The sequence below is a fragment of the Camarhynchus parvulus genome, chromosome 2 (assembly GCF_901933205.1).
Source record: "Camarhynchus parvulus chromosome 2, STF_HiC, whole genome shotgun sequence".
NCBI lineage: Eukaryota > Metazoa > Chordata > Aves > Passeriformes > Thraupidae > Camarhynchus > Camarhynchus parvulus.
In genome coordinates this window covers 151,166,786-151,191,644 of record NC_044572.1, presented here as the reverse complement: position 1 = coordinate 151,191,644, position 24,859 = coordinate 151,166,786, and the positions used below count along the sequence as shown (strand labels likewise).

Sequence of the window (24,859 nt, the reverse complement as noted above, 5' to 3'; positions counted from 1 at the left end):
CCTCCAGTCCTCTTCCTGTTCTGCTAAACGTCCCATACTAAGTGCTGCATATCCCCACAACACCTCCTTCAAGCTTCCTGCAGCCACTTGGCCCTTTCCTGCAAGAGATGTGCTGAGACAGCCCCTCATAATCTCCATTTCTTCTTCAGACTGGTTGCCAGGTCTGGTCACGTTTCTCTAATGTGCTGATTCCCTTGTGTGATTGCTTTTGGTGACTCTGTGAGGATCCATGTGCTGATTCCTTTGTGTGATTGCTTTTGGTGACTCTTTGAGGATCCATGTACTGATTCCCTTGTGTGATTGCTTTTGGTGACTCTTTGAGGATCCGTGTGCTGATTCCTTTGTGTGATTGCTTTTGGTGACTCTTTGAGGATCCATCTGGGGTGTCTGAGCCGTGTGTCTGTTACCTGCACTCCCTTAGGGGCTGTGCACCTGTGTGGTTCATTTGTCACCTTTCCTGCTTGGCGCCCTGTCCTGTGCTCAGCAGCCACTGCCCCTTCCTCTTCCTGGGGGCACGGGCCAGCTGCTGCCCTGGCATCCTTCTGATTTGTGCTAGAGGTGTCCTTTGGGGACAGTGTTCTCAGCAGAGGTGACTCTGGGCACTTCCCAGGGCTGTCCTGAGGAGAGCAGTACCCACAGCCTTGGGTGGGACAGAGTGCTGAGAAGGTCACAGGGGGTCTGGACAAAGCCCTGCATGCCAGCTTAGTCCAGAAACTGCTCTCTGGGAAGGAGCTGGGGAGTGACAATAATATTTCTGGGGATCAGGCACTGGGGAGTTGGCCTGCAAAGCCCAGTTGCTGTGACTGTTACAGTCATGTTGTTATTTCATGAGCTGATCAAGTCTTGGCAGCTGCTTTTTTGATGTCCTCTTTGTTCATTTTGGAAAGCTTTTCCAGAACCTAATGACTAGAAACCTTTTAATTTTCAGCTTTTTCCTGTCTAGTTTTGTTGTTCTGGCTGTGTTCTTCAGCTGAGTTTCTGCCCCTTGTACATCTGTGGAAAGCAGTGATGTACTTTGAGTTTATAGGGAGGCAGTTTTAAATCTTAATTTTGTAGGAAAGGCTCTCTGTTCTTTCAAATCTCTCTGTACCTGGGGTCACTTTTAATGCCTTAGAGCTGGCTACCATGCCCTTGCCCAGCATGGGCAGCCAGTGGGGCAGTGACCAGTGACAGGTCCTGTCAGCCATCAAATCCTGCCCGTGGTGTCTCTGTCAGGGCTTTGGGTGACTGATGAGGGCAGCTGGCTCAGTGACACGGCAGCAGCTGCTTCTGCACGTGCCTGTGTCGTGGCACTGCTGCTGGAAATCTCTGTTTTGCTTCTCCCACATGGAGACATTAGGCTGTGGCAGGTGGAACATCACCCCTGGCCTGTGTGATCCCCTGGAGGACGTGTCAGCTGTGCAGGGAACGGGAAAAGGGGCAGGAGAGCTGAGCAGGAAGGGAACTGGGAGCAGTGGGAATTCCCAGGTGCCTGTGCCCCTTTGCCAGGTTGGAGGGAGCTGGGAGCTCATAAGGTGCTCTGGGGCACAGGTACCAGCAGGACAGGGCTCCCAGGGCTCGGCCCTGACGCCGGCTTTGTTCCAGATCAATGGGGTAGACATGACAGAAGCCAGGCATGATCAGGCCGTAGCGCTGCTTACCGCAGCCTCCCCCACCATCGTGCTGCTGGTGGAGAGAGAGGCCAGGGCAGAGGAGCAGCCCGGCGAGGGGGGCTCGCCCCACGCCCGCATGCACTCCCCACCGCCGCCGCCGGGGCCAGGGGACAGCCTGCCTGAGGAGACACCCAGGAACCACCTGAGCAAAGGGCTGGAGGATCAGTACCCCATCGAGGTGAGCTTGGTGTAATCCTGACAGATGGCTGTGGGGATGGGGACCGGCCTGGAGGGTTATTGGGGCTGGAGGATCAGTACCCTATTGAGGTGAGCTTGGCTTGGGGGGCACAGTGTAATCCTGACAGATGGCTGTGGGGATGGGGACCGGCCTGGCGGGTTATTGGGGGCTGGAGGTGTCATTGTAGAAAGGATTGGGGTGGAGGGACCTGGAAGTCAGACCCACCCCCTGCCATGGGCAGGGGCACCTTCCACTAGCCCAGCTTGCTTCAAGCCCTGTCCAACCTGGCCTTGAAAACTTCCAGGGATGGGGCAGCCACAGCTTCTCGGGGCACCCTGTACCAGGGCCTGGAAGGATTTCTCCCCAGTATCCCATCTAACCCTGCCCACTTTCAGGGAGAACCTGTTCCCCCTTGTGTCACTCCAGGCCCTTGTCCAAAACCCCTCTCCAGCTCTCCTGGAGCCCCATTCCAGCTCTTCTCCAGGTTGTAGAGTCCCACATGGGGAGCCCCCTTGTCCCATGGGTGTTCACCCTGTGCTTACCCATGCAAAACAGCCCTGACTCCGTGTTTGTCAGTGTTTGTGGTCTGTAGGTGATATCCTTCATTGCCTTTGACACTGCTGCTTGTTCCCTTCAGGAAATCCGCCTGGTGAAAGCAGGGGGTCCTCTGGGCCTCAGCATCGTCGGGGGCAGTGACCACTCCAGCCATCCCTTCGGGATTCATGAGCCAGGTGTCTTCATCTCCAAGGTAGAGTCCCAGCAGAGCTGCTCTGGGTGTTCTGAGCTGTTGGTTATTGGGATTAGGGTGAAGGATTTTGATGGGAGTCCAGCTGTACAGGATGGATTTGTGAAATAAGGGCATGGGAGAGGCATGTGTGGAGGGATGTTTGTGCTGCATGTGCTGCTGCTGGAGCCATCTGAGGGCGTGTAAAAGCCTCAGACCTTTCTAATCCATGCTGATCCCTTTGGAGGAATCCCAGTCAGCTTTTGAAATTGCTGGGTTCAGGTTGGCTTTAGTGAGTTCTGGGAAGATGCTGGCATTGCAGAAAGCCAGGCTTTACTGGGAAGGTGCTGGTGGGACAGTGTGTGGCTGCTCTGCTGCACTCAGGCCAGTGTCCTTTGATCCCACATTCCCATTCCAGCGGTGATGGCGTGCAGGGGCAGCACACACCTGGCCACTGGCTGCAGCCCATTCCCTCACACTCTCATGGGAATAGGGATGGAGGTGTGAATGTGGTCACTCAGACAGATAAGGCAAACTGCCCACTTGACAAAAGATAATCTGCCATACAGATGGTAATGGAACACATCTTGCATTGCAATCTTCAACACCAGACTTCTCTCAGGCTCCCCGCAGTCTCTGTAAAGCCTCCTGCAGGGTGTACAGCCCTTTCTCAGGTGGCGTTGCTGTGTCCATAGGTGATCCCGCGGGGGCTGGCGTCGCGCAGCGGGCTCCGCGTCGGGGACAGGATCCTGGAGGTGAACGGCACCGACCTGCGCCACGCCACGCACCAGGAGGCTGTGAACGCCCTGCTCTGCAACAGCCAGGAGCTCAGCATGCTGGTCCGCAGAGACCCCCCGCCCCCTGGCATGCAGGTGGGCTCTGGGGGCAGTCACAGCGGGGCTCTGGGGCAGTTCCTACCTGGGGGAGGTCTGGGGTAGGATACAGCCAGACTCCTGGGATTTCCTGCTCCTGATGCCTTGTGAAGGCTGGCCTAGAGCAGAGATTGGATGGAGCTAAAGAATAAAGTAAGGATTTAAAGTAGGGATTAAAAATAAAGTAGATTTATTTGGAGACTGTCTTGGTTTGGAAAGACAGGAGTCTGCTAAGGAAGGCAGGAGCTTCTCTTGAAACGGAGAATGTAAACTCTCCCCACCCTTCTGAATTGCTACAATTTTAAATTAAGGGGCTTTCAGGCAAAGATATGGGAGCAGGCAATAACAGTTCTTTAATAGGGAAGAAATAAAAAGAATAAAATAAACAATACAGTCTACTGGAACAACACTGACAGAGTCAGAACTTAACTTGACACTCTGTTGGTCGGGGTGCTAGTGGCAGTCTGATTGAAAATGTGGCTGCAGTCTTCTGAAGTATCAGGTGTGGTTCTGTTGGAGCAAGGGGGTTCTGTAGAGAAGGATGTAGTCTTCTTCTGAAGATCTAGGAGGAAAAGGTAGCTGCTGTTCTTCTGGGGAATCTCGTGGAGAAAAATAAACTGAAACTGCAATTTCAGAATTTTGGAGTATATGGGGTAGCAGTGCTTGGCTCTTCTCTCTGGGCGGAGCATCTCACAATGGGATGTTATAGTTCTTATCAGTCATGCACTGATATTCAATAGTCTGTTATTAGCGGAGGTCCCCTCCCGAGGAAGGTGTGAATGTGGTCATTCAAAGAGAGAGATAAGGCAAACTGCTCACTTGACAAGGTAATCAGCTATACAGATGGTAATGGAAAACATCTTGCATGCAATCTTCAACATTATCCACCCCTTTTCTTATTTCTATCTGTATCACAAAAAAAACTAAACAAACAAAACTCAAACTTTACACACAGTCTTCACTTAAGACTAGGTTTTTCTGTGGTACACAACGGCTTTCTCTATCTTTCTGCATTACTTACTAAGTGCAACTAGGTCTTTGAGCAAAAACAATTCTACGGATGGGTTTATTTTTGCTTGAGGTGGGAGTAATCTAAACAGTCTTTCTTAAAATACTTTTTATGTGTACAACAGGGACTTTATCTCTATCTACTGTGTGCAGTGGTTCAGACTGGGCAGGACTAGCTCGATTTATGGACTCTCTGGTGTTGACTATTTAGGTGGCTTTTGCTAGGTTCATTTTTTAATTTCTAAAAGTCCCCCCCCCGAGTGCTTTCAGGGTAGTTTTAAGTAGTCTATTGCACTGTTCAACTTTCTCGGCAGCTGGTGCATGATAGGGGATATGATATATCTATTCAATGCTATGTTCTTTGGCTCAGGTGTTGATAAGGCCATTCTTGAAATGAGTCTCATTATCTGACTCAATTCTCTCAGGGGTGCTATGTCTCTACAGGATTTGCTTTTCTAGGCCCAGGATGGTGTTCTTGGCAGTGGCATGAGGCACAGGGTGGGTCTCTAACTATCTAGTGGTGGCTTCTACTATGGTCAGCACGCAGTTTTGCTTTAACGTGTCTGGGGCAGTGTGATGTAGTCAATCTGCTAGGCCTCCCCATACTTGTACTTGGACTACTGCTCACTATACTAGAGGGGCTTTACTCGCTTGGCTTGTTTGATGGCAGCGCATGTCTCACAGTCATGGATAACTTGAGAAATGCTGTCTATGGTTAGATCTACTTTTCGGTCTCGTGCTCACTTATAGGTGGCATCTCTACCTTGATGACTTGAGGCATCATGGGCCCATCGAGCTAAGAACAACTCCCCCCTATGTTGCCAATCTAAGTCTATCTTTGACACTTCTATTTTTGCTGCCAGATCTACTTGCTCATTGTTTCGGTGTTCTTCATTAGCTTGACTCTTGGGGACATGGGCATCAACATGACGGACTTTCACAGGTAGCTTCTCTAACCGAGAGGCAATGTCTTTCTATTCATCAGCAGCCCAGATCGGTTTTCTTCTACGCTGCTAGTTGGCCTTTTTCTACTTCTCTAGCTATCTTTACAGAGCATTGGCTACTATCTATGAATCAGTGTAAAGGTAGAGCTTTGGCCACTTCTCTCTCTCAGCAATGTCTAGGGCTAGCTGAACAGCTTTGAGTTCAGCAAGTTGGCTTGACTCACTTTCTCTATCGGTAGCTTGTGCAACTTGTCGTGTGGGGCTCTATACAGCTGCTTTCTACTTCTGGTTCATCTTTACGATGCGACAGGAACTATCAGTGAAAAGAGCGTAGCGCATTTCTTCTGGGGGCAGCTGGTTATATGGAGGAGCTTTTTCAGCCTGTGTCACTGGTTCTTGTTCTTCTTCATCAGTCAGACTAAAGTTCTCACTTTCCGGCTAGTTTGTAATTATTTCTAGAATCTCAGGGCGGATCGGGTTTCTAATAATGGGCCGCTGTGTGATAAGAGCAATCTACTTGCTCTATGTAGTGTCAGTGGCATGGTGGGTGGTGGGAACTTTTCTTTTAAACATCTACTCTAGTACTGGTAGTCGGGGTGCCAGGAGGAGTTGTGCTTCCGTGCCAATCACCTCTGAGGCAGCTTGGACTCTTTCATAGGCAGCTAAGATTTCTTTCTCTGTGGGAGTGTAGTTGGCTTCAGACTCTCTGTAACTTCGGCTCCAAAATCCCAGGGGTCGGCTTCGAGTCTCTCTAGGCGCCTTCTGCTAAAGGCTCTAGGACAAGCTATGGTTCTTGGCTGCAGAGTAGAGCACGTTCTTCACTTCTGGTCCTGTCTTGACTGGGCCAAGGGCAACTGCATGAGCGATTTCTTGCTTGATCTGGGCAAAGGCTTGTTGCTGCTCTGGGCTCTAGTGGAACTCGTTCTTCTTGCGGGTGACTAGGTAGAGAGGGCTCATAATCTGACTGTATTCGGGAATGTGCATCTTCTAAAAGCTTATGGCACCCACAAAAGCTTGCGTTTCTTTCTTGTTAGTTGGTGGAGACATCGCGGTGATTTTGTTGATGACTTCAGTGGGAATCTGACGCTTTCTGTCTTGCCACTTAACTCTCAGGAACTGGATCTCTCGGGCAGGTCTTTTGACTTTGCTCTTCTTGATAGCGAAGCCGGCTTCTAGCAGAATCTTGATGATCTTCTCTCTTTTCTCAAATACTTCCATTGCCGTGTTTGTCCACACAATGATGTCATCGATGTACTGCAAGTGCTCTGGAGCTTCACTCTTTTCTAGTGCAGTCTGGATCAGTCTATGGCAGATGGTGGGACTGTGCTTCTACCCCTGGGGCAGTCGGTTCTAGGTGTACTGCACGCCCCTCCAGGTGAAAGCAAACTGAGGCTTGCATTCTGCTGCTAAAGGAATGGAGAAAAATGCGTTAGCAATGTCTATAGTGGCATACTACTTTGCTGCCTTGGACTCCAGCTCGTACTGGAGCTCCAGCATGTTTGGCACAGCAGCGCTCAGCGGTGGAGTCACTTCATTCAAGCCACGGTAGTCCACAGTCAATCTCCATTCTTTGTCAGACTTGCGCACAGGCCAGATGGGACTGTTGAAGGGTGAGTGAGTCTTGCTGACTACTCTTTGGCTCTTTAGCTCACGGATCATTTTGTGGATGGGGATCACAGCATCTCGATTCGTCTGATACTGCCGGCGGTGCACTGTTGAGGTGGCAATTGGCACTCGTTGCTCTTCTACTTTCAGGAGACTTACTGCGGATGGACTTTCTGATAGTCTAGGCAAAGTGTTCAACTGCTTGATGTTTTCTGCTTCTACAGCAGCTATGCTAAAAGCTTATCTGAGTCTCTTTGGGTCTTTGTAATAGCCGTTCCGGAGGAAATCTATGCCCAGAATACACGGGGCCTCTGGGCCAGTCACAATAGGATGTTTTTTCTACTCTTTCTTAGTCAGGCTCACTTCGCTTCTAACAAGGTCAATTGCTGTGATCCCCCGTCACCCGGCAATGGAAATGGGTTCTGCCCCACATGTCTCGATGGTATTAGGGTACGCACCCGCACTAGTATCAACTAAGGCATTGTACTTTCGTGGTTCTGATGAGCTAGGCTATCGGATCTACACTGTCCAGAAAATCTGGTTTTCCCGTACTTCTCCCTGGCTAGAGGCAGGGCCCTTCTAACTCTGGGTATACATGGTAGAGGTACTTTCTAGGGGATCTGACAGATCATACTCAGCAGCTCGGTCATGGGAGGTTGAGGCTACTTTCACTTTACTGGAGTTCTTTCGATTAGTGTTTCCTTCTTTGAGTTGACGCACTCGTGCTGCCAGGACAGAAGTGGTTTTCTATCCTACCTTCTCATGTCTTCCCCCATGATCACGCGAGGAAAAACTACAGGTCGTCGCTCGTGGGGTGTACTCTCTCTCTGTAGTTGGGGAACGTTGGACTCTGACTCTGGGGCTTGTGACTCGCACTGGTGCTATATGGGAACTGTTCCTCCTCACCTCTTCCCTCATCTCCTTCATCTCTTCTCTGAGTTCTTGGACTACGGCAGAGACATGAGCTTGCATTGGGCCATTAATCATACTTTCATAATTCTTAAGCTTGTTGGCTACAGAACCCACTGTCTCTCGGTTGGTGTCAGCATTAATTGTTGCAATAAAGGTGGTGTATTGGGATGGCCTTAGATTTGCCAGGGTCTACAACATTTGCCCTGTGCACCTGACTTTGTCGGGGTCATTATCATGCTGTCCATCCCTCCCAAAAAGTACTTCGAACACTGCCACTTCTCTCAGCTGTTGGATCCTTTCTTCAAGAGTCTTCTAGCGCATTCTATGGTGGTGCTCTTGCATTCTTTCTCTGTGAACAAACTTCTCTCTGACACTTATTAAAAGCCGCTCCCAGAGGGAAAGGGACTCTGGCTCCCTTACAAAAATCTGATTGATACTTGAGTCTTGGGTCAAGGGTCTTAAATTCTTTGCTTCACCACTATCTAGCTGGACACTTGTACTCATAAGATCTCAGACTTGAAGTAGCCAGGTTGTATAAGCCTCACGTCCCCGTCGTACAATGTCTTTGTGCAGATTACGGAGACTTTCGTACGTCAGGGACTCGGTGATGATCGCAACTTCTGGTTCCCCTGTGGCTTGTGAGGGCCCTCCCCTATCTGGGTGCTCTGCTTTTATCTTAGATCTCTTTGTTTCTACAGGGGCAACTGCTGCTGGCTGTGATTGCCTTTGCAATTCAGCTGGAGCCTGGACAGTTGTAACATCTGTGGGTTCTGCTGCTGCTGCACTGTTAGACTCTCCCTCTTCAGGGTGGGGGGAAGGCCTCTCACTAGCTGGGGAAGTGTATTCTTTCAGCATCTGGCTTATCTCTTTCACCAAACCCCCCACCCAATCTGGGTAGTTCACATCTGGAGTGGGTTGTGGGGCAGGGTCAGGCTCTGGGGCAGCAGCATCCCTAGCTGGGGTGGACTGTGGGGCAGGGGCAGGCTCTGGGGCAGCAGCATCCCTAGACTCTGGAGGCGTATTAGGTTCTGGGGTAGGTGTCATGGTAGTTATCCAGGTTAGTCTCTCCTTCTCTCTGAATGCTAAATAGAGCAGGCTTATCAGCAACACCAGCTACTGTATGATATCATTAATATTTAAAGTGGATCTGAACTCTTCAAAAACTGGTGGGGCGGACCCAAAGAAATGGCTAAAGGGTTGGGAGAAGATTTCGCCTGGGGTCATTTCTTTACAGCAGGTTCTATTATTAAAGTAACCCCAAAAACACACACTTAATGTGTGATAGCTGTGAATCTATGTGCTTGCTTTCCAGAGGAAGTTAAAAATCTATGAATTCTTCACTTTATTCACCCATAACACAAACTGGATAACAGACACAGTAGCTTTGGTTATAGGACCCATGTTTAGATAAGGGCTTATAAATGGGAGAAATACAGCCACGATCACGTGCCACCCAAACCAGGGCAAGTTGGACTACATGGTGTCGCTTAATGAGGTTTCTATAGCCACACACACAAGTTAGATTACTCAAGAACTGTTATTCTCTTTTGGTTTCTGTGCCCCCGCGCCTCATGCCTTAGCTCCCCGTTCAAAATTTGTCTTGGTTTGGAAAGACAGGAGTCTGCTAAGGAAGGCAGGAGCTTCCCTTGAAACGGAGAATGTAAACTCTCCCCACCCTTCTGAATTGCTACAATTTTAAATTAAGGGGCTCTCAGGCAAAGATATGGGAGCAGGCAATAACAGTTCTTTAATAGGGAAGAAATAAAAAGAATAAAATAAACAATACAGTCCACTGGAACAACACTGACAGAGTCAGAACCCAACTTGACACTCTGTTGGTCGGGGTGCTAGTGGCAGTCTGATTGAAAATGTGGCTGCAGTCTTCTGAAGTATCAGGTGTGGTTCTGTTGGAGCAAGGGGGTTCTGTAGAGAAGGATGTAGTCTTCTTCTGAAGATCCAGGAGGAAAAGGTAGCTGCTGTTCTTCTGGGGAATCTCGTGGAGAAAAATAAACTGAAACTGCAATTTCAGAATCTTGGAGTATATGGGGTAGCAGTGCTTGGCTCCTCCCTCTGGGCGGAGCATCTCACAATGGGATGTTATAGTTCTTATCAGTCATGCACCGATATTCAATAGTCTGTTATTAGCGGAGGTCCCCTCCCGAGGAAGGTGTGAATGTGGTCATTCAAAGAGAGAGATAAGGCAAACTGCTCACTTGACAAGGTAATCAGCCATACAGATGGTAATGGAAAACATCTTGCATGCAATCTTCAACAGAGACCTCAATAGTTCAACCTTGGGCAGCACAAGAGTCCAACCAGGGCTACACCCAAGATGAACCAAAATGGTTACAAAAAATGGATGACAGGTCCTCACACTTTTATAATTTTTGGTGCATTAGCACATTGGAGCTAATTGTCCAATTACAGCTTTAGCACATTAAGTCCCATCCTTGTTTTTCTCTCTTCAGCCCCCATTGTTTGTGCTCTTGGGGCTGAGATTTGGATCATTTGGCCTTGGTCCCCAGCTAGACAAGGAATTGTTTTGTCTCCCTACTCTGTGAACAGAGCTCCCCATCCCCTAACATGAAGCCCAGACCCACACGCTAAAGCAGCACAGAATCTGAAAAATATGAAAGCTAAAACCTGAGGCACCACTCCTTTGCAGGCAGAATCCAGTCACTTTTAAGTGTGTCTCCAGCTGGGGCATGCTGAGGATCTCTTGCCATGGCTGTGGTGACTCTGTCATCAGGGAACAGAAAAGGGCAGGTCCTCCCCAAACAGGAATAAACTGCCAAATGAGGGATGGGGCTATTCCCTATCCCTCATTCCCTATACCTGTACCTAATTCAGGCCCTTTTCAGGGCATTTAGAGCTGTGGTCACGCTGAGGAGTGTTCCCTCAGCTGAACTTGGCCCACAAACAAGGAGACTTTTCTGTGTTTCCAGGAAATATGCATTGAAAAAGCTCCAGGAGAGAAGCTGGGCATCAGCATCCGGGGTGGAGCCAAGGGCCATGCTGGCAATCCCTTTGATCCCACTGATGAGGGCATCTTCATCTCCAAGGTACCAGAGCAGCACCTCTGCAGGCACTGCCAGGGAGGAGGGTGACCCCTGGGGGAGCTGCTGGAAAGCTCTCAGCTTTCACTGGGGCACCAGTCCTGGAGATTCTCCCTCCAGCAAAGGAGACAAGTCCTTGTCCTTGCATATTTCCTCCTCTACAGCAACTTCACAGTTTCTTGTTTTACTTCCTGCTTGCCTTTATTTTGCTTTGTGTTTCTTCCCTTGTGTTTTTTCCTGTAGTGCCAACCCACACATCTTTCTTTGTACCCACATTCCTGTTGGTCCCCCTGTGCCTGTCCCTTCCTGCCCACTCAGACATGCAAGCTCTTTCCTCCTTCCATGGAAAGCACCAGGAATTCTTAACCTTTTCTCCTGTGCCACGCACTGTCTGTGTGACTTTGTTACTTTTTTAGGTGACTGTTTGTGTCACAGAAAATTCTCACATCAGTTTTCCTCCAGAAATTACACATTTTCTTGTTCAACTTACGCTCATGCTTATCAGTTTATGCTCCTCCCAACCCTTTCCAAAAAGTTTTTATTGCTTTTTCTTCGCTGGCAGCAGAGCACAGCAATGAGCGGTGTCGTTTTGGTCTGGCTGCTGACAAAGAGGACTCTGGGTGTTCACTTCATTGTCACTGATTCCCTCTTTAGCTTTTTTTTGGGGGGCAGAAGCTGATGTGAGTTATCCTCATGGCTGAATACACTCCATAATTGGCAGTCAACCCTGATAACTGATAATTGGCTGCTGCTAAGGCAAGGGAACATTCAGCATTTGTTCTTATGTGGCTGTAACTGTTTTATCTGAGTTCTAAAGTTAAAAGAATAAATTCCCTCTTTCAGAGTGACAGTTGCATGTTCACCTGGGACATTTGTAACAGCAGGGAAAGAAAACCTGGGATTATTCTAACTGGCAGTTATTTTGAGAAGCTGGGTCTGGTTTTCTCTCCTGCAGCATTACAGGATTTGGGGGTGGAAGGTTCACAGTTTAGCCATGGCACAGAGTTAGTTTACCCCATCTCCCCTCTATGTTTTGCCCAATACTTGTTGTTTTAGCCTGCAGAGAACCAAAATCCCGAACTTCCCTGCTCTCCCTTGAGCTATGTTACTCCCCTCAGCCTCTCCTACTTGTCCTGTCTGGAGGGGTTTCCCTGCCTTTGCTTTTCCCTGGATATTTCTGGTAACCAGGGGACAAAGTGGTGCTTTTCCTCTTCTTCCTCTTTGCATGTCTGATCCCTGCCTCCTTCCTCCTTAGTTTGTCTTCATTTGCATTTCCATTGTGTCTCTCTCCCACCACAAAATGATTTCTCTTTCTGTGATGTGACAGCTTTTCCTTCTCACCTGCTTTTTTCCTTGGTTACATGGAACCAAGAAGGCTTCTTCAGAAGGCTTCAAACTGTTTTTATTACAGCATGCATGCTTTTTCTACATTCTGTCTATGGGGTACCAGTTGTGGCTTTCTCTGGGTCTGGATTGAAGGCACTTGAGACGGTAGTTCATGTTCAGACAGCAAATTTCAAATTCACCTTCTTTTATCTCACACAAAAGATTCTTCCACACCTGTTCCCTCCACCAGCCTGTACAGCTTCTTCCTGCTCTGCCCTCTCCACAGTACCTGCAGATCCTTCCCCTGCCGTGCAGCTGCAGGCTGTTGTCCCCGTTCCCTGTGTGTGCTGTCACCTCTTCGTGTCCCCAGGCTCTCGTGTCTGAGCTGCTGCAGTGGCCCCTGGTGTAAGAGCCTAAATGAGAGATGTGGGACTCCAGGCGGCTCTCCAAATTGCAGTTTGTTGTATACAAGATGCAGTTTATTGTATACAAAATGCAGTTTATTCCATCCAAGGTGTTACAGCAGTCCAGGGTCATGGGTGACAAAGCCTGTGCCTACAGCTGTCAGCTCCAGCTGGAGGCAGGCCTGGAGACCCTTTGGTTTTGGTTACAATGCATTATATACTTTTCTTTTGGTTACAATGCATTTTATACTTTTCTTTGCTGAGCATCCTAATACAGTGGAACCAATCTATACCTTAACTACTATCTATAGCCTATCATAACTGCTATAATTACCATATTCATGTTACTATTCTCCAATCAGTAAAAGTCAATACATTACAGTTTAAGCTAGAAGTTGTTATTCAGTTTTCTTGCAGTGGAAAATTCTGAGACCTTTTTTCTACTTGCAACATTTACTGACTTGTTTGCCTATGCTATCTTTCTGCTTGGTAAAAACATCCTGTTTGGGGTGGGTTTATCCTTTGCTCTAAGCCATAAAAACCCCTTCTAACTAACACACCCTTTGCCTCCTTGGTTATCCAGTAAGATCGGCTCAGCAGTTCTTTTCTTCTGTATCAAAACTTGCTTCCATCTCTTTCCTTCATCAGACTCAACATTTAAAAATCTTTCTGCTAAGCATAAATACCTGTGAGACTTTCTTGTCAAACTTTCCTCCTTCCCAACACCCTGGTGTGTTGCAGGTGAGCTCCTCGGGGGCTGCAGCCCGGGACGGCCGCCTGCAGGTGGGCATGAGGATCCTGGAGGTGAACCACCAGAGCCTGCTGGGCATGACGCACACCGAGGCCGTGCAGGTGCTGCGCGCCGTGGGCGACGCGCTGCTCGTGCTGGTCTGCGACGGGTTCGACCCCAGGGCTGCTGCTGCCATCGAGGTGAGGCTGCAGGGCAGGGCCTGGGGGGCACCGCGGTGCCCCACGGGGATCCCAGGGAGGCTGGGTGCCAGCCAGCAAGCCTGGGTGCCAGCCTGGATCCCAGTGAGGCTGGGTGCCAGCCTGGATCCCAGTGAGGCTGGGTGCCAGCTGTACCAGCCTGGATCCCAGAGAGGCTGGGTGCCAGCTGTAGCAGCCTGGAGCCCAGAGAGGCTGGGTGCCAGCTGTAGCAGCCTGGATCCCAGCGAGGCTGGGTGCCAGCTGTATCAGCCTGGATCCCAGCGAGGCTGGGTGCCAGCTGTATCAGCCTGGATCCCAGAGAGGCTGGGTGCCAGCTGTAGTAGCCTGGATCCCAGCAAGGCTGGGTGCCAGCTGTAGCAGCCTGGATCCCAGTGAGGCTGGATGCCAGCCCAGATCCCAGTGAGGCTGGGTGCCAGCTGTATCAGCCTGGATCCCAGCAAGGCTGGGTGCCAGCTGTATCACGCCCAGTGAGCGGGTGCCAGCCCAGATCCCAGTGAGGCTGGGTGCCAGCTGTAGCAGCCTGGATCCCAGTAAGGCTGGGTGCCAGCTGTATCAGCCTGGATCCCAGAGAGGCTGGGTGCCAGCTGTAGCAGCCTGGATCCCAGTGAGGCTGGGTGCCAGCTGTAGCAGAGTGGATCCCAGTGAAGCTGGGTGCCAGCCTGGATCCCAGCAAGGCTGGGTGCCAGCTGTAGCAGCCTGGATCCCAGTGAGGCTGGGTGCCAGCTGTAGCAGCATGGATCCCAGCAAGGCTGGGTGCCAGCCTGGGTCCCAGTGAGGCTGGGTGCCAGCTGTAGCAGCGTGGGGTTCAGATGGTGGGTGCTGGTACCTATTTATAGTGAAACAAGGTGACCCTGACCAGGGAATGATTGGCATCTGACTCCCAAGGCTTTGGAATGCTGAACTCGGAGGCAGCTCTGGTGTTTTGGAGTCTCCCCGACCCCAGCTGCTGTGGTTGCCCAAGACGAGAGGTCCAATTAAGCACAACCTGCCCGGGCCCCTCAGGGAGGCTCCAGAGCCACAGGCAGCCTTAGCAAGCAGTTCAGCTCTTCAGTGATTATCAGCTCATTTGTGATTTCAGCTCTTTAGCTTGCTAATTGCCTTTGGCCAGGAGAGAGAAGAGAAGGCTGTGTGAGGTTCCACAGAGATGTCTTTATTGGAGTCTTCTGCAAAGGTCTCAGGGACAGCTCTTCTGCCAAACTAGGCAAAAGTAGGGGTTTTTATAGGGTACAGGAGTGTTAGAAATTGTCTAATAGTAAGGGTCGAGGCAAATGTGACCTATAGTCTTACAGAGAGATAACAAGGGTCAGAAGGTGGAAGAGGGGCTTCTTAGGTCCAGTCATCATGACCAGGCATTTCCTATCTTAGGCTGCTGAACGCCAGGGAGGCCTTGCAGGCCCTGTGCCTGCTACACTGAACACTTGCTTTATTAAAACTATACTATGTTACATTATACTATATTAAAGAGAGATACTAGACTATATTATACTTATTACTGAAAAACTCATGACTGTCTGCCAACAGCCAGCACACAGCTTTGATCCAAGAGGCCAATTAATACAAACAATCATCACCAGAATCCAATTACCAAATTCCTTCAGGTAAACAACCTTCCCAACACATTCCCAACATACATGTGAAACACAGGAGCAGCAAGCAGCGATAGAAATTGTTTTCCCTCTGTGCTTCTCCAGGAAAAAAACTGAGGGAGAGAATTATGTCTCTGTCTGTTCAGAGAATGTGAATGCCACACCTGTTCCCTGTGGTGGTGTTCATAGGGCTCCCCGGAAGAGGGAAGAGAGGAGGATCTGATTCCATGTTTCAGAAGGCTTGATTTATTATTTTATGATATATATTATATTAAAACTAAACTAAAAGAATAGAAGAAAGGATTTCATCAGAAGGTTTGCAAAGAATAGAAAAGGAAAGAAATGGAATGATGATGAAATCTTGTGACTGACCAGACAGTCCGATACAGCTGACTGGGATTGGTCATTAATTAGAAACAACCATATGAGACCAATCACGGATCCATCTGTTGCATTCCACAGCAGCAGGTAATCATTGTTTACATTTTGTTTCTGAGGCCTCTCAGCTTCTCAGGAGAAAAAATCCTAAGGAAAGGATTTTTCATAAAACACATCTGTGACAGTTCCCCAGTAAGCATCTCCTTTGGAAAAGTTGTGTGGGTAAATGTTCAGGCAAGGCAGTCAGGTGCACACACCACACTCACCATGGCTGGCTCAGCAAGGACAGGCAGAAGGGCCTTTTGTGGGGTCAGTCCCAGCAAAGGTTTGTTCCAGCACACAGAAGGGAAATCAGAGACAAAAACAAGACCATGTGCTTTGCACAAGATTTATGTCGCTGTTGTATTAGGGATGGGTGAATGAAGTGACACAGACTCCTGTGTTCTCCCAAGTTTATTAGACAGCACACATTCTTTTATAGGCAGTTCTGACAAAGCTGGACCTGGTTGGTCCTCAGTCAACACCCCTCACTTCATTGGTGAATTAGGAACAACACATCTTGTACACATCTCACAAGTAAGCAACACATTCAAAACTCTAGCTGCAAAGATTAAGGACTGTTTTAGTTCTTTCTCTGAACTTTTCAAAACTTCCCAGAGCCATTCCTGGGAAAGTTTATCTGACTTCATCTCTGACCAGACTGTCAGCATCCACAGGTTTAAGTGGAGGCAAGGCAAAGGGCATTGGCCTACAGGGAAGCTACCAGGGATGCCACAACTGTCACACACATCTTTTATGAAAAATCCTTTCCTTAGGATTTTTTCTCCTGGGAAGCTGAGAGGCCTCAGGAACAAAATGTAAACAGTGGTTATCTGCTGCTGTGGGATGCAACAGGTGGATCTGTGATTGGTCTCATGTGGTTGTTTCTAATTAATGGCCAATCATAGTCAGCTGGCTCAGACTCTCTGTCCAAGACAGAAGCTTTTGTTATTCATTCTTTTTTTTTCTATTCTTTGCAAGCCTTCTGATGAAATCCTTTCTTCTACTCTTTTAGTATAGTTTTAATATAATATATATCATAAAATAATAAATCAAGCCTTCTGAAACATGGAGTCAGATCCTCGTCTCTTCCCTCACCCTGGGACCCCTGTGAACACAGTCACACACAACCAGTGAGGGAACAGGGAGAGGAGAAACCACGAGAATTTGGGACATATGGGGAAAGGAACTGCTGTGGATGCAAGGCTCCATGGGGGAGTCCTTTCTGTCCACCTAGGCGGGGAGAACTCTATGGTGGGTTTTTCCAGGCAATGCCCTGGAGGTTTCCCTGAGGGAGGAGGATTCAGGGGATTCCTCACTTCACAGAACACTGATTTTCCCAGCCTTCTGCTGTAGATTTGTTTGGTTTTTTGAGGTCCCAGATTTCAAAGTCTGACCTATGATATGAACTGGAGGGGGTCTCCAGTCCAGAAAAGCAGTGGTTCCACAGGACTGTCTTTCTCCTGCTAGTTCTGTTCCACAATAGCATTGCACTAAAAAAAAATATTTTCAAGCTCATTTTCACTAAACTATTTATGCCCATTTTTTCTTGGCCAGGGTTACATTTACAGTAAATAGTCTGGCTCTTTATTGGTGTTCATCTTTCCCCACAGGATTGAACTTCCCTGGAGCAATCCCATGCCCTCTCAGATTTCTGCTTCCAAGGCTTAGCTAGTGAGCTTTTGTATTCTCCAGCAGAACATGAAGCCAGTCCCTGCTCACCTTATCCCCTTCTTGCACCTGGATCAATTGAAATTCAGCTTGATTAGACCTTGTGTTCCTCAAACAATTGTCAGCCTAAATGGCAGGGATGGAGCTGGATGCTCTCAGGTCCCTTCCAACCCAAACCAGTCTGGGATTCTATGGAATAAGGTTCCAAGTTGTTGGAAGAGTTCTGTGTCTGACTTGCTTGGTACTCTGTGTGGGAGGCTGGAACAGGGAGCTTCTGGGATGAATTCTGTGGCTCCCACCAGGTGTGATGATGTGCTGTTTGCTCTGCAGATGTCCCCAGGAATCATTGCCAACCCTTTTGCTGCTGGCATCGGGCGCAAGAACAGCCTGGAGAGCATCTCCTCCATCGACCGGGACCTGAGCCCCGAGGAGCTGGAGATCCTGCAGAAGGTGGGTGTGGGCCTCAGCTGAGAGCACAGTGGGAGCGCTTTCTGCAAGTCTCTGGTGTCTCCCCTGGTGCATGCAGCCTGCAGTGGGCATGGCCTGGGATCAGCAGGGCCCAGCACGTGGATCAGGAACACGCTAGGACAGGACTGTGACACCTTGGTGAGGTTCCAGCTGCTGCAGGTGTGGAGAGAGCACAGGGTGAGGTGGCTCTAACTCTGCTCTCTCCTAGGAGATGGAAATGGTGAGAGAAGCCACTCAGTGGGAGAGAGAAGAAATGGAGAAAGTGGTGAGAGATCATTTGTGTAGCAGAATGTGTTTGTAGCAGTGGCTCTGCCAAGTCTGTGGGTCCCAAGGAAGGTGTCACAGGTTATCTCTGCTCCACTGTAGTGCCACGGGAAGCTCTGGATCTCTGTCCTGGTGTCAGTGCCATGGGGAGCTCTGGGTCTCTGCCCCCTTGGCAGTGCCATGGGGAGCTCTGGATCTCTGTCCTGGTGTCAGTGCCATGGCAGTTCTGGATCTCTGTCCTGGTGTCAGTGCCATGGCAGTTCTGGGTCTCTGCCCTGGTGCATCTTCGGTCATCCATGGCACTGGGTTCTCTGGTGTCATGCCATGGCAGTTCTGTCTGTCCTGGTGTCAGTGCCATGGCAGTTCTGGGTCTCTGCCCCTTGGCAGTGCCATGGCAGTTCTGGATCTCTGTCCTGGTGTCAGTGCCATGGCAGTTCTGGGTCTCTGCCCTGGTGTCAGTGCCATGGCAGTTCTGGATCTCTGTCCTGGTGTCAGTGCCATGGCAGTTCTGGATCTCTGCCCCCTTGGCAGTGCCATGGGGTGGAGCTCTGGGCATTCCCTCTCTGTGGTTCACTGCTCTGTTGCCCTGGCTGCTCTTAGGCTGTGCTTTACCTCCCTGTGCACCTCTCTGGTGATGTTCCTGTGGTACATCCCTCTCTGGTGATGTTTCTGTGGTATTCACGAAAACCACCCTTGTTACTTGCTGGTACCTCCTGGCCAAGATGCAGCTTCCAGAAAAATGGCCAGTGAGCTTGGAAGTCCCAAATTTAATCAGTTTTCTCTGTCCAGCACCCTGTGACTGACCAAGATTTTGTGAGCAAAGATGAGAACACATATCTCTGAGCTGCCCTGAGTGGAGGAGTGATGCTGTGGTCAGACACAGCTTTGTGCTCCTCAGTTCACATGGCCATTTCTCTGCTTTGCTGTGAGAGTTTTGTGTCTGCCCACTGGCTCAGCCCTGCACAGAAAGAGAATTTCACAGTAATAGATCAGCAGACTCAAGCCTCTTGAGGACTTAGAGTTTCCAGTCATCCCTCTTAAAACAGTAATTTATTCAGTCAGAGTCACTGGAAGAAGAGGGAAAATTAAATTCTTCACTGTTGTCAGTGGGGGATCTGCTCTCCTGGCAGAGGTGTGTCTACATTTTGAGGTGTTTTGTCAGATTTCAGGTTCAGATGCGCCTGAAGTTTCCCTGGGCTCTCTGCAGCTGCAGGTCTGAGCTTGTTCACATTTGCTGCCCCCCAGGAGCAGGGTGAGGTTGGCAGTTCTGGGTGGAAGTGGAACGACCTCTCAGAATGATCTTCAGCCCGATCCAGCTGAAGATGTCCCTCATTGCAGGGGCTGGACAGGATGGCCCTGGAAGGTCTCTTCCCACCCAAACCACCCTGACAATTTGGGTAGGAGGGACCTCACCCAGAGCAAAGGCAGTTCACAGATTTAGGCTTTTCCTGTAAAATGTCTCATTCCTTGCCAGGGAAGGAGCTCAGTGTGATTTGATGTGGTTTCAGCAAACCTGATTTCATTGTGTTTCTGTCTGAGCAAGGGATATTCCTGCCAGTTCTAATGTGGGCAGTATATGGATTTGAATATGGATATGTGGATTGAAATCCATCTAATATGGATTTGAATATGGATATATGGATTGAAATACATTCCAGGAGAGTTCAGGTGCTGTGGGTCAGTATCAGCATTCCTAACACCTGTGAATATAGCAGGTATGGCCCCAAATTCTGCTGCTGGGGCTGAGCAGGTGCCATTTGTTCAGGCTCAGGTAGAGCAAGACTTTGCCAAAATTTGTACTGAGATTATTTAAAAATACTTGGGTAAAAAAAAAAACCAGAGAAACCTTTGTAATTGGTGAAATAGCTTTGGCCATGTCTCATTTTTTAAAAAAGCTGATGTATTTTGGTGCCCCTTCCCTTGGTGTGCCAGGAGGAGGCAGCAATGGATGCTCCAGGCTCCCTGGGATCCTGAGGCCCTTGAGCAAAGGCATGTTTTTCTGCTGGGCCTTTTAAACCTTCAGTCGGGGATTATGTCTCTGAAACTGGTTTTGATGATGAAATTTGTCCCAGTGATGGAGCCAGCACTCCGTGGTGGCCGTTGGAATGCTGGAGGAAGTTCCTGTCCCAGTGCCAGATCCCTGGTAATTTCTGTCACCATCTTTGGAGCATTTTTCTTGCCCTTCAGTGTTTCATGTTCATTCTTGCACAAGAGCAATGGAGACCAAAGGTGTCTCCAGCCCACAGCAAGCTGTGAACTGAGTAACTGGGAGGAATTATGCCTTTGTTCTACTCATGGTGGAAGTTTTCAAACCCATTCACTGCTGACACCTCCTGCCTCCAGTTCTCTGATAATTCAGTTTCTAGTAGAAGTGTCAGTGACTCTGAGTCTCTGTGGACTGATTCCTGCTGCTCCCTCCTGCCTCTGTGCCTGTAGTTATTTTTTAGTCTTAATCCAGATCCCCCCCACCTATTGTCAGAGATGGATTTGGGGATTTGGAGCCCCAAATTTGTGGGAATTTGGAGCCACGGCTCCATCTGGGCTGACTGGTGCTCCTGTCACTCCTCAGAGTATGACTTCAAAGAAGTCACCCCACATTAGTGTCACCTGGAGCCCTCACCCTTCAGAGGACTCTTGGTCAAAACAAGCATAACCAGATTCAGAATAAACTTCACCTTGAATATCCCTCAATATCCTTTTGTGACTTGTGATCCTCCGGAGCATTTGTGACTTCTCAGGCTGCTTATGCTTGCTTGGAGCTCACAGGGTGGTGTGGAGCACTGGGAATCTGTAGTGCATGGAATCTGTTAAAGAACAGGGCCCAGGTGCTCAGCAGAATTTTAGGTTGGTCCCTCTGAGCTGCCTTCCACCTTCCATCCTCCCAGGACTTCTGGACCATGTGGTTCCTGCTTGGGGAGAGCAGCTGGGAGGGCTCCATGGACAAGAGAAGGATGCTGCTGTGCTGTCCCCAGGCCTGGCTCTGCCCAGAGCTGCCAGGTGACAAGTCACAGAAATATCAGTGCCCAGAATCAGTCCTTAGGACAAGTCCTGCCCGTTCCCTTCCTCCTGCAGCCTGGAGCAGTCCCATGGCTGGGGCTTTTGGGATGAGTCCCTGGTCACTCTCTAATGCCCCTGCAGTGCTGAGTGGTAGCTGAGCTTCTGTCCCTTTGGATGTGTTTGCATCATTGTGCCTGTGGTGCTGTGAGCCAGCAAGGCCTGGATTTGCTTTTCCGTTCCCTCCCAGCCTGTCCTGCCTGTGCCCCATCAAGGTGTCTCTTGCAGCAGTGAGCAAACTCCTCCCTTGGTGTGGATTTGCTTTTCCATTCCATTGCTTTTCCAGCAAGGTGTCTTTTCCCACAGTGAGCAAACTTCTCCTCTCCCTTGGTGTGGTTATGCCTGGGGGCACAGCAGCTCTGTCATTTCCCCAGGATTGTCCCTCAGAGGATCCTGGGGACATAGTAGATCTCTCACTTTCCCAGGATTGTCCCTCAGAGGATCTTGGGGACACCTGCTCTCCCTCTCTCTCCCCTATGGCACCCAGATGTTCTTGTTCTGTCCTTTCCTCTGGCAGTAACAATGCCCAGTTCCAGCTCCTCCCTACCCAGTGCCAGTGCTGGGTTCTGCTGCCCCTCTCGTGGTGCTGGCACTGCCCCTGTGTCCCCTCAGCAGCCCTGCCCAGCTGTGTGACCTCTGTGCCTCTCTCTTCTCTCTGCTCTGGCTCTGTCTGTCTGTCTGTCTGTCCCACGGAAGGAGCGGATGCGTAGGGAGCGGGAGGCGGCCACGCAGCAGCTTGAGGAGGAAGCAGAGGTGAGCAGCACAGGGGAAGGGCTGGAGAGGCCCAGGAGAGGGCTGCAGCTAGGCTGGAGGGCTGGAGAAGTTCTCAGAAAGTTTGTTCCCCAGAGCTTGTGTTCTCCACATCCTCCCCTAAGAGGATGTGGCTTTGGGGATTTGAGATAAGACCTGAAGACATGTGTAAAGGGATTGAGGAAAATAGGCTGGGTTAGAAACCTTGGCTCCTCTTTAGGGTTGGAAAGGCAAGATGTGGCAAGCAAAAGGAAACAAAGTTGTACAGTGAGTGTGAGGTAAGGCTGGAAAAAGGAGCTGTAGAGGAATTGCAGACTTGCATTCTTACACGTGTCCAGGTCCATCATTCCGGGTGCTGTTGGAGCAAACAGATAGGAATGGCACATTCCTGCTCCATCAGGAGGTGGAAATGGGGCAAGAGGAGTGCAGGGATCTGAGCAGCAGTGGGTGTCCAGGGGTGCACAGGGACACATTGTCTGTGGGGTTTCTCAAGCCTGGCTCCTGCCACGAGCTCACGTGGTTGTGCTTTGAACAATTCCAGCTCTTTTTCCAGGTAGTGGGAGCTCTGATGAGTTTGGAGATAAGACCTGGGTTATTACTGGGGTGGTTCCCTTTTCATTGCCCTTTCTCACTGATTTAATTAACTTTGGACCTGACCTGTTGCTGGTTTTTTCACCCTCTCCAGAACGTCCCCAGCGAGCCCCTGCGCCTGGACTACAGAACCCTGGCAGCGCTGCCCAGCAGTGGCCTGCAGAGAGGCAACCGTGCTGTGAGTGGGGGTCCTGGGGGGCTGTGGAGGGGGGGTTCCTCCAGGGGGGACACTGAGGGGCTGTGGGGATGTGATTCACAACAGGAGAGGGGCTGTGGAGGTGTGACTCCCAACAGGGGAGGTCCTTCCATCACCTTCCTTCCTCCTGTGCCATGGTGTGGGAGGTGACAAAGGAAAACTGGGCAGCAGAGCTGTGGGGGGCTCAGGTATTGAACCAGGAGCTGCAAAAGGAAGATGGGAATGAGAAAATGAGGAGAGCAATAACCAGGCAGCTTTGCCTTTTGGGAAGGGAAGTGGCACAGTTTGAGAAGCTGCAAAAAGCAGAATTGGGAACAAGGCAGAAAGAACAGCCTGGTGGGAGAGAAGGGGGTGTGGGTGGGGGAGTGCAGGGATTTGTTGTGGAAGGAAAAGGCTTCAGAGAGCTGCCAATGAGGGAGAGAAAGATCCTTCCCAACACAGTGATGGCAGTGTTGTGTGCCCAGCTCAGCTGTGAATCCATTGTGGGATGGTGTTTAGCAAAGGGGAGGGATGAGGGTGCTGAAACTGGAAGTATTGAACACAGAAAATGTTTAAGGCCAGGTTGGACAGTGCTTGGAGCCTCTGTCTAGTGGAAGTGTCTACCCCTGGTGCTCCAGGGGAAATGTCCCTGACCATGGCAGGGGTGGCACTGGCTGCTCTCAGGGTCCCTTCCAACCCAGGCTGCCCTGAGGTTCTGTTCCAGCCAAGCTTCCCCCAGGCCTGCAGGAGGGAGGTGGCAGTGGTTGTGTGTCGTGGCTGAGCCCTGTGGCTCCTGTATCCTGTTGTGATTGTGACTCCTACCCTGCACATTCCTGTCCTGGGCCCTGCCTGGCAGTCCCTCACTGGTAGTGGCCAGGAGAAATTCCAGATTTCTCTTCCAAATTCCAGAACAAACTTCACAGATTACAGACTTACCTCTCTCCTGTGTTTAAAATCTCACCTCCCCATCTTTTCTTTCTTTTGTCTTTCCTGCATCACACCCATTCTCCTGGGTTTCTGCCTGCTCCTTCACACATCCTCAGTCTTCCTCCTTTCCCCCCTGTTGCAGCAAGATCTCCCTTTGCTGTCATCATCCCATTCTGCATTCCCATTCCAGTGTTTCAGGATCATCTTTTACCCTTCCTGTCTCCATCTCCTTCCATGCAGACAGGTCTCCTCTCCTGTTCTCTTTCCTCTGTTACTCCAGGCCTCACTCCAGTGACAGCTCTGCTCTGGCTCCAGCTCCACCTCCTTTTCTTCCCACCCTTCCCAGCTTTGGGTTTTTCCCTGCTGCTGTTCACATAGCAGAGCAGTATCAGGAAAAAGGTTTATTTTTAGCACCTCTGAGTGTAACTCAGGAGCTGGAAGAGGGGCAGAGTCAGCCCCAGGCAGCAGCTGGCTGTGTGCAGGACAGCTCAGGGTGGTGCAGAGCAGAGCAGCTCTGGGGCTGTGCCTGGCAGAGGGGCAGAGTCAGCCCCAGGCAGCAGCTGGCTCCGTGCAGGACAGCTCAGGGTGGTGCAGAGCAGAGCAGCTCTGGGGCTGTGCCTGGGAGGTGGGTCTCAACAACTCGGTGGTCAAGCAGCAGCTCTGGGGCTGTGCCTGGAAGAGGGGGAGAGTCAGCCTGGGAACGCCAGGCACGGGAATGTGGGGCCGGGCACGGGGCCGTGGGGGCTTCTAAAAATGTCCCATTGCAGGGAGGGCCCCAGCCAAGGGGGCCTGTGTGGGTCCAGCTGTCACCAGCCCTGTCTTTGCTCTGGTTGGAAAAGTTCATCTGCCTGGGTCCTGGGGCCAGGGAGGGGCTGGTGCTCCTTCAGGAGCTGCCCTGGCCTGTTAGGTGGCCACTGGATGACTCAGCCAGTGAAAGAGCAGACAGGTCAGTGGTGGAGGAGCAGGCAGGTCAGTGGCAGACTGTCTGTCTCTGGGTCTTGGGGGTTTGCAGTTTATTGCAGCCCTGAGATACGTGCAAAGTCTCTGTTTCGGCCCGCACATTCGAAGAATGAGTTGAAGTTCTTCAGTTCTCGGTCTCAGAGTTGTTTATTGTGTCTTATCTATAAAAATTTTTCTCCTGTCCAGCCGAGGTCCACTCAGCAGGACAGACAGCGGCACTCTGACTGCCCCCGGGGCGGTGTTATCTCTACAAACGACATATAACATATTTACACTTAATTCCCAATACCTATCACCTGTGTTAGACAGTGCACTTCTACTCTAAACCAGTCCCAAAGTGCCAACATCACAGCAGAAAATGGAGAAC

The 24,859-nt window shown here is 50.1% G+C and overlaps 1 protein-coding gene across 1 annotated transcript in view; it reads left to right on the top strand.

The window, feature by feature from the left end:
• SCRIB (scribble planar cell polarity protein) overlaps positions 1-24,859 on the top strand; it is a 127,572-nt gene that overhangs the window by 68,242 nt on the left and 34,471 nt on the right. The window contains 9 exon segments of the mRNA XM_030970808.1: positions 1,585-1,830; positions 2,468-2,578; positions 3,250-3,426; positions 10,841-10,957; positions 13,423-13,611; positions 17,634-17,753; positions 17,980-18,036; positions 21,786-21,842; positions 22,525-22,608. Coding sequence (XP_030826668.1) covers positions 1,585-1,830; positions 2,468-2,578; positions 3,250-3,426; positions 10,841-10,957; positions 13,423-13,611; positions 17,634-17,753; positions 17,980-18,036; positions 21,786-21,842; positions 22,525-22,608 — 1,158 coding nt within the window.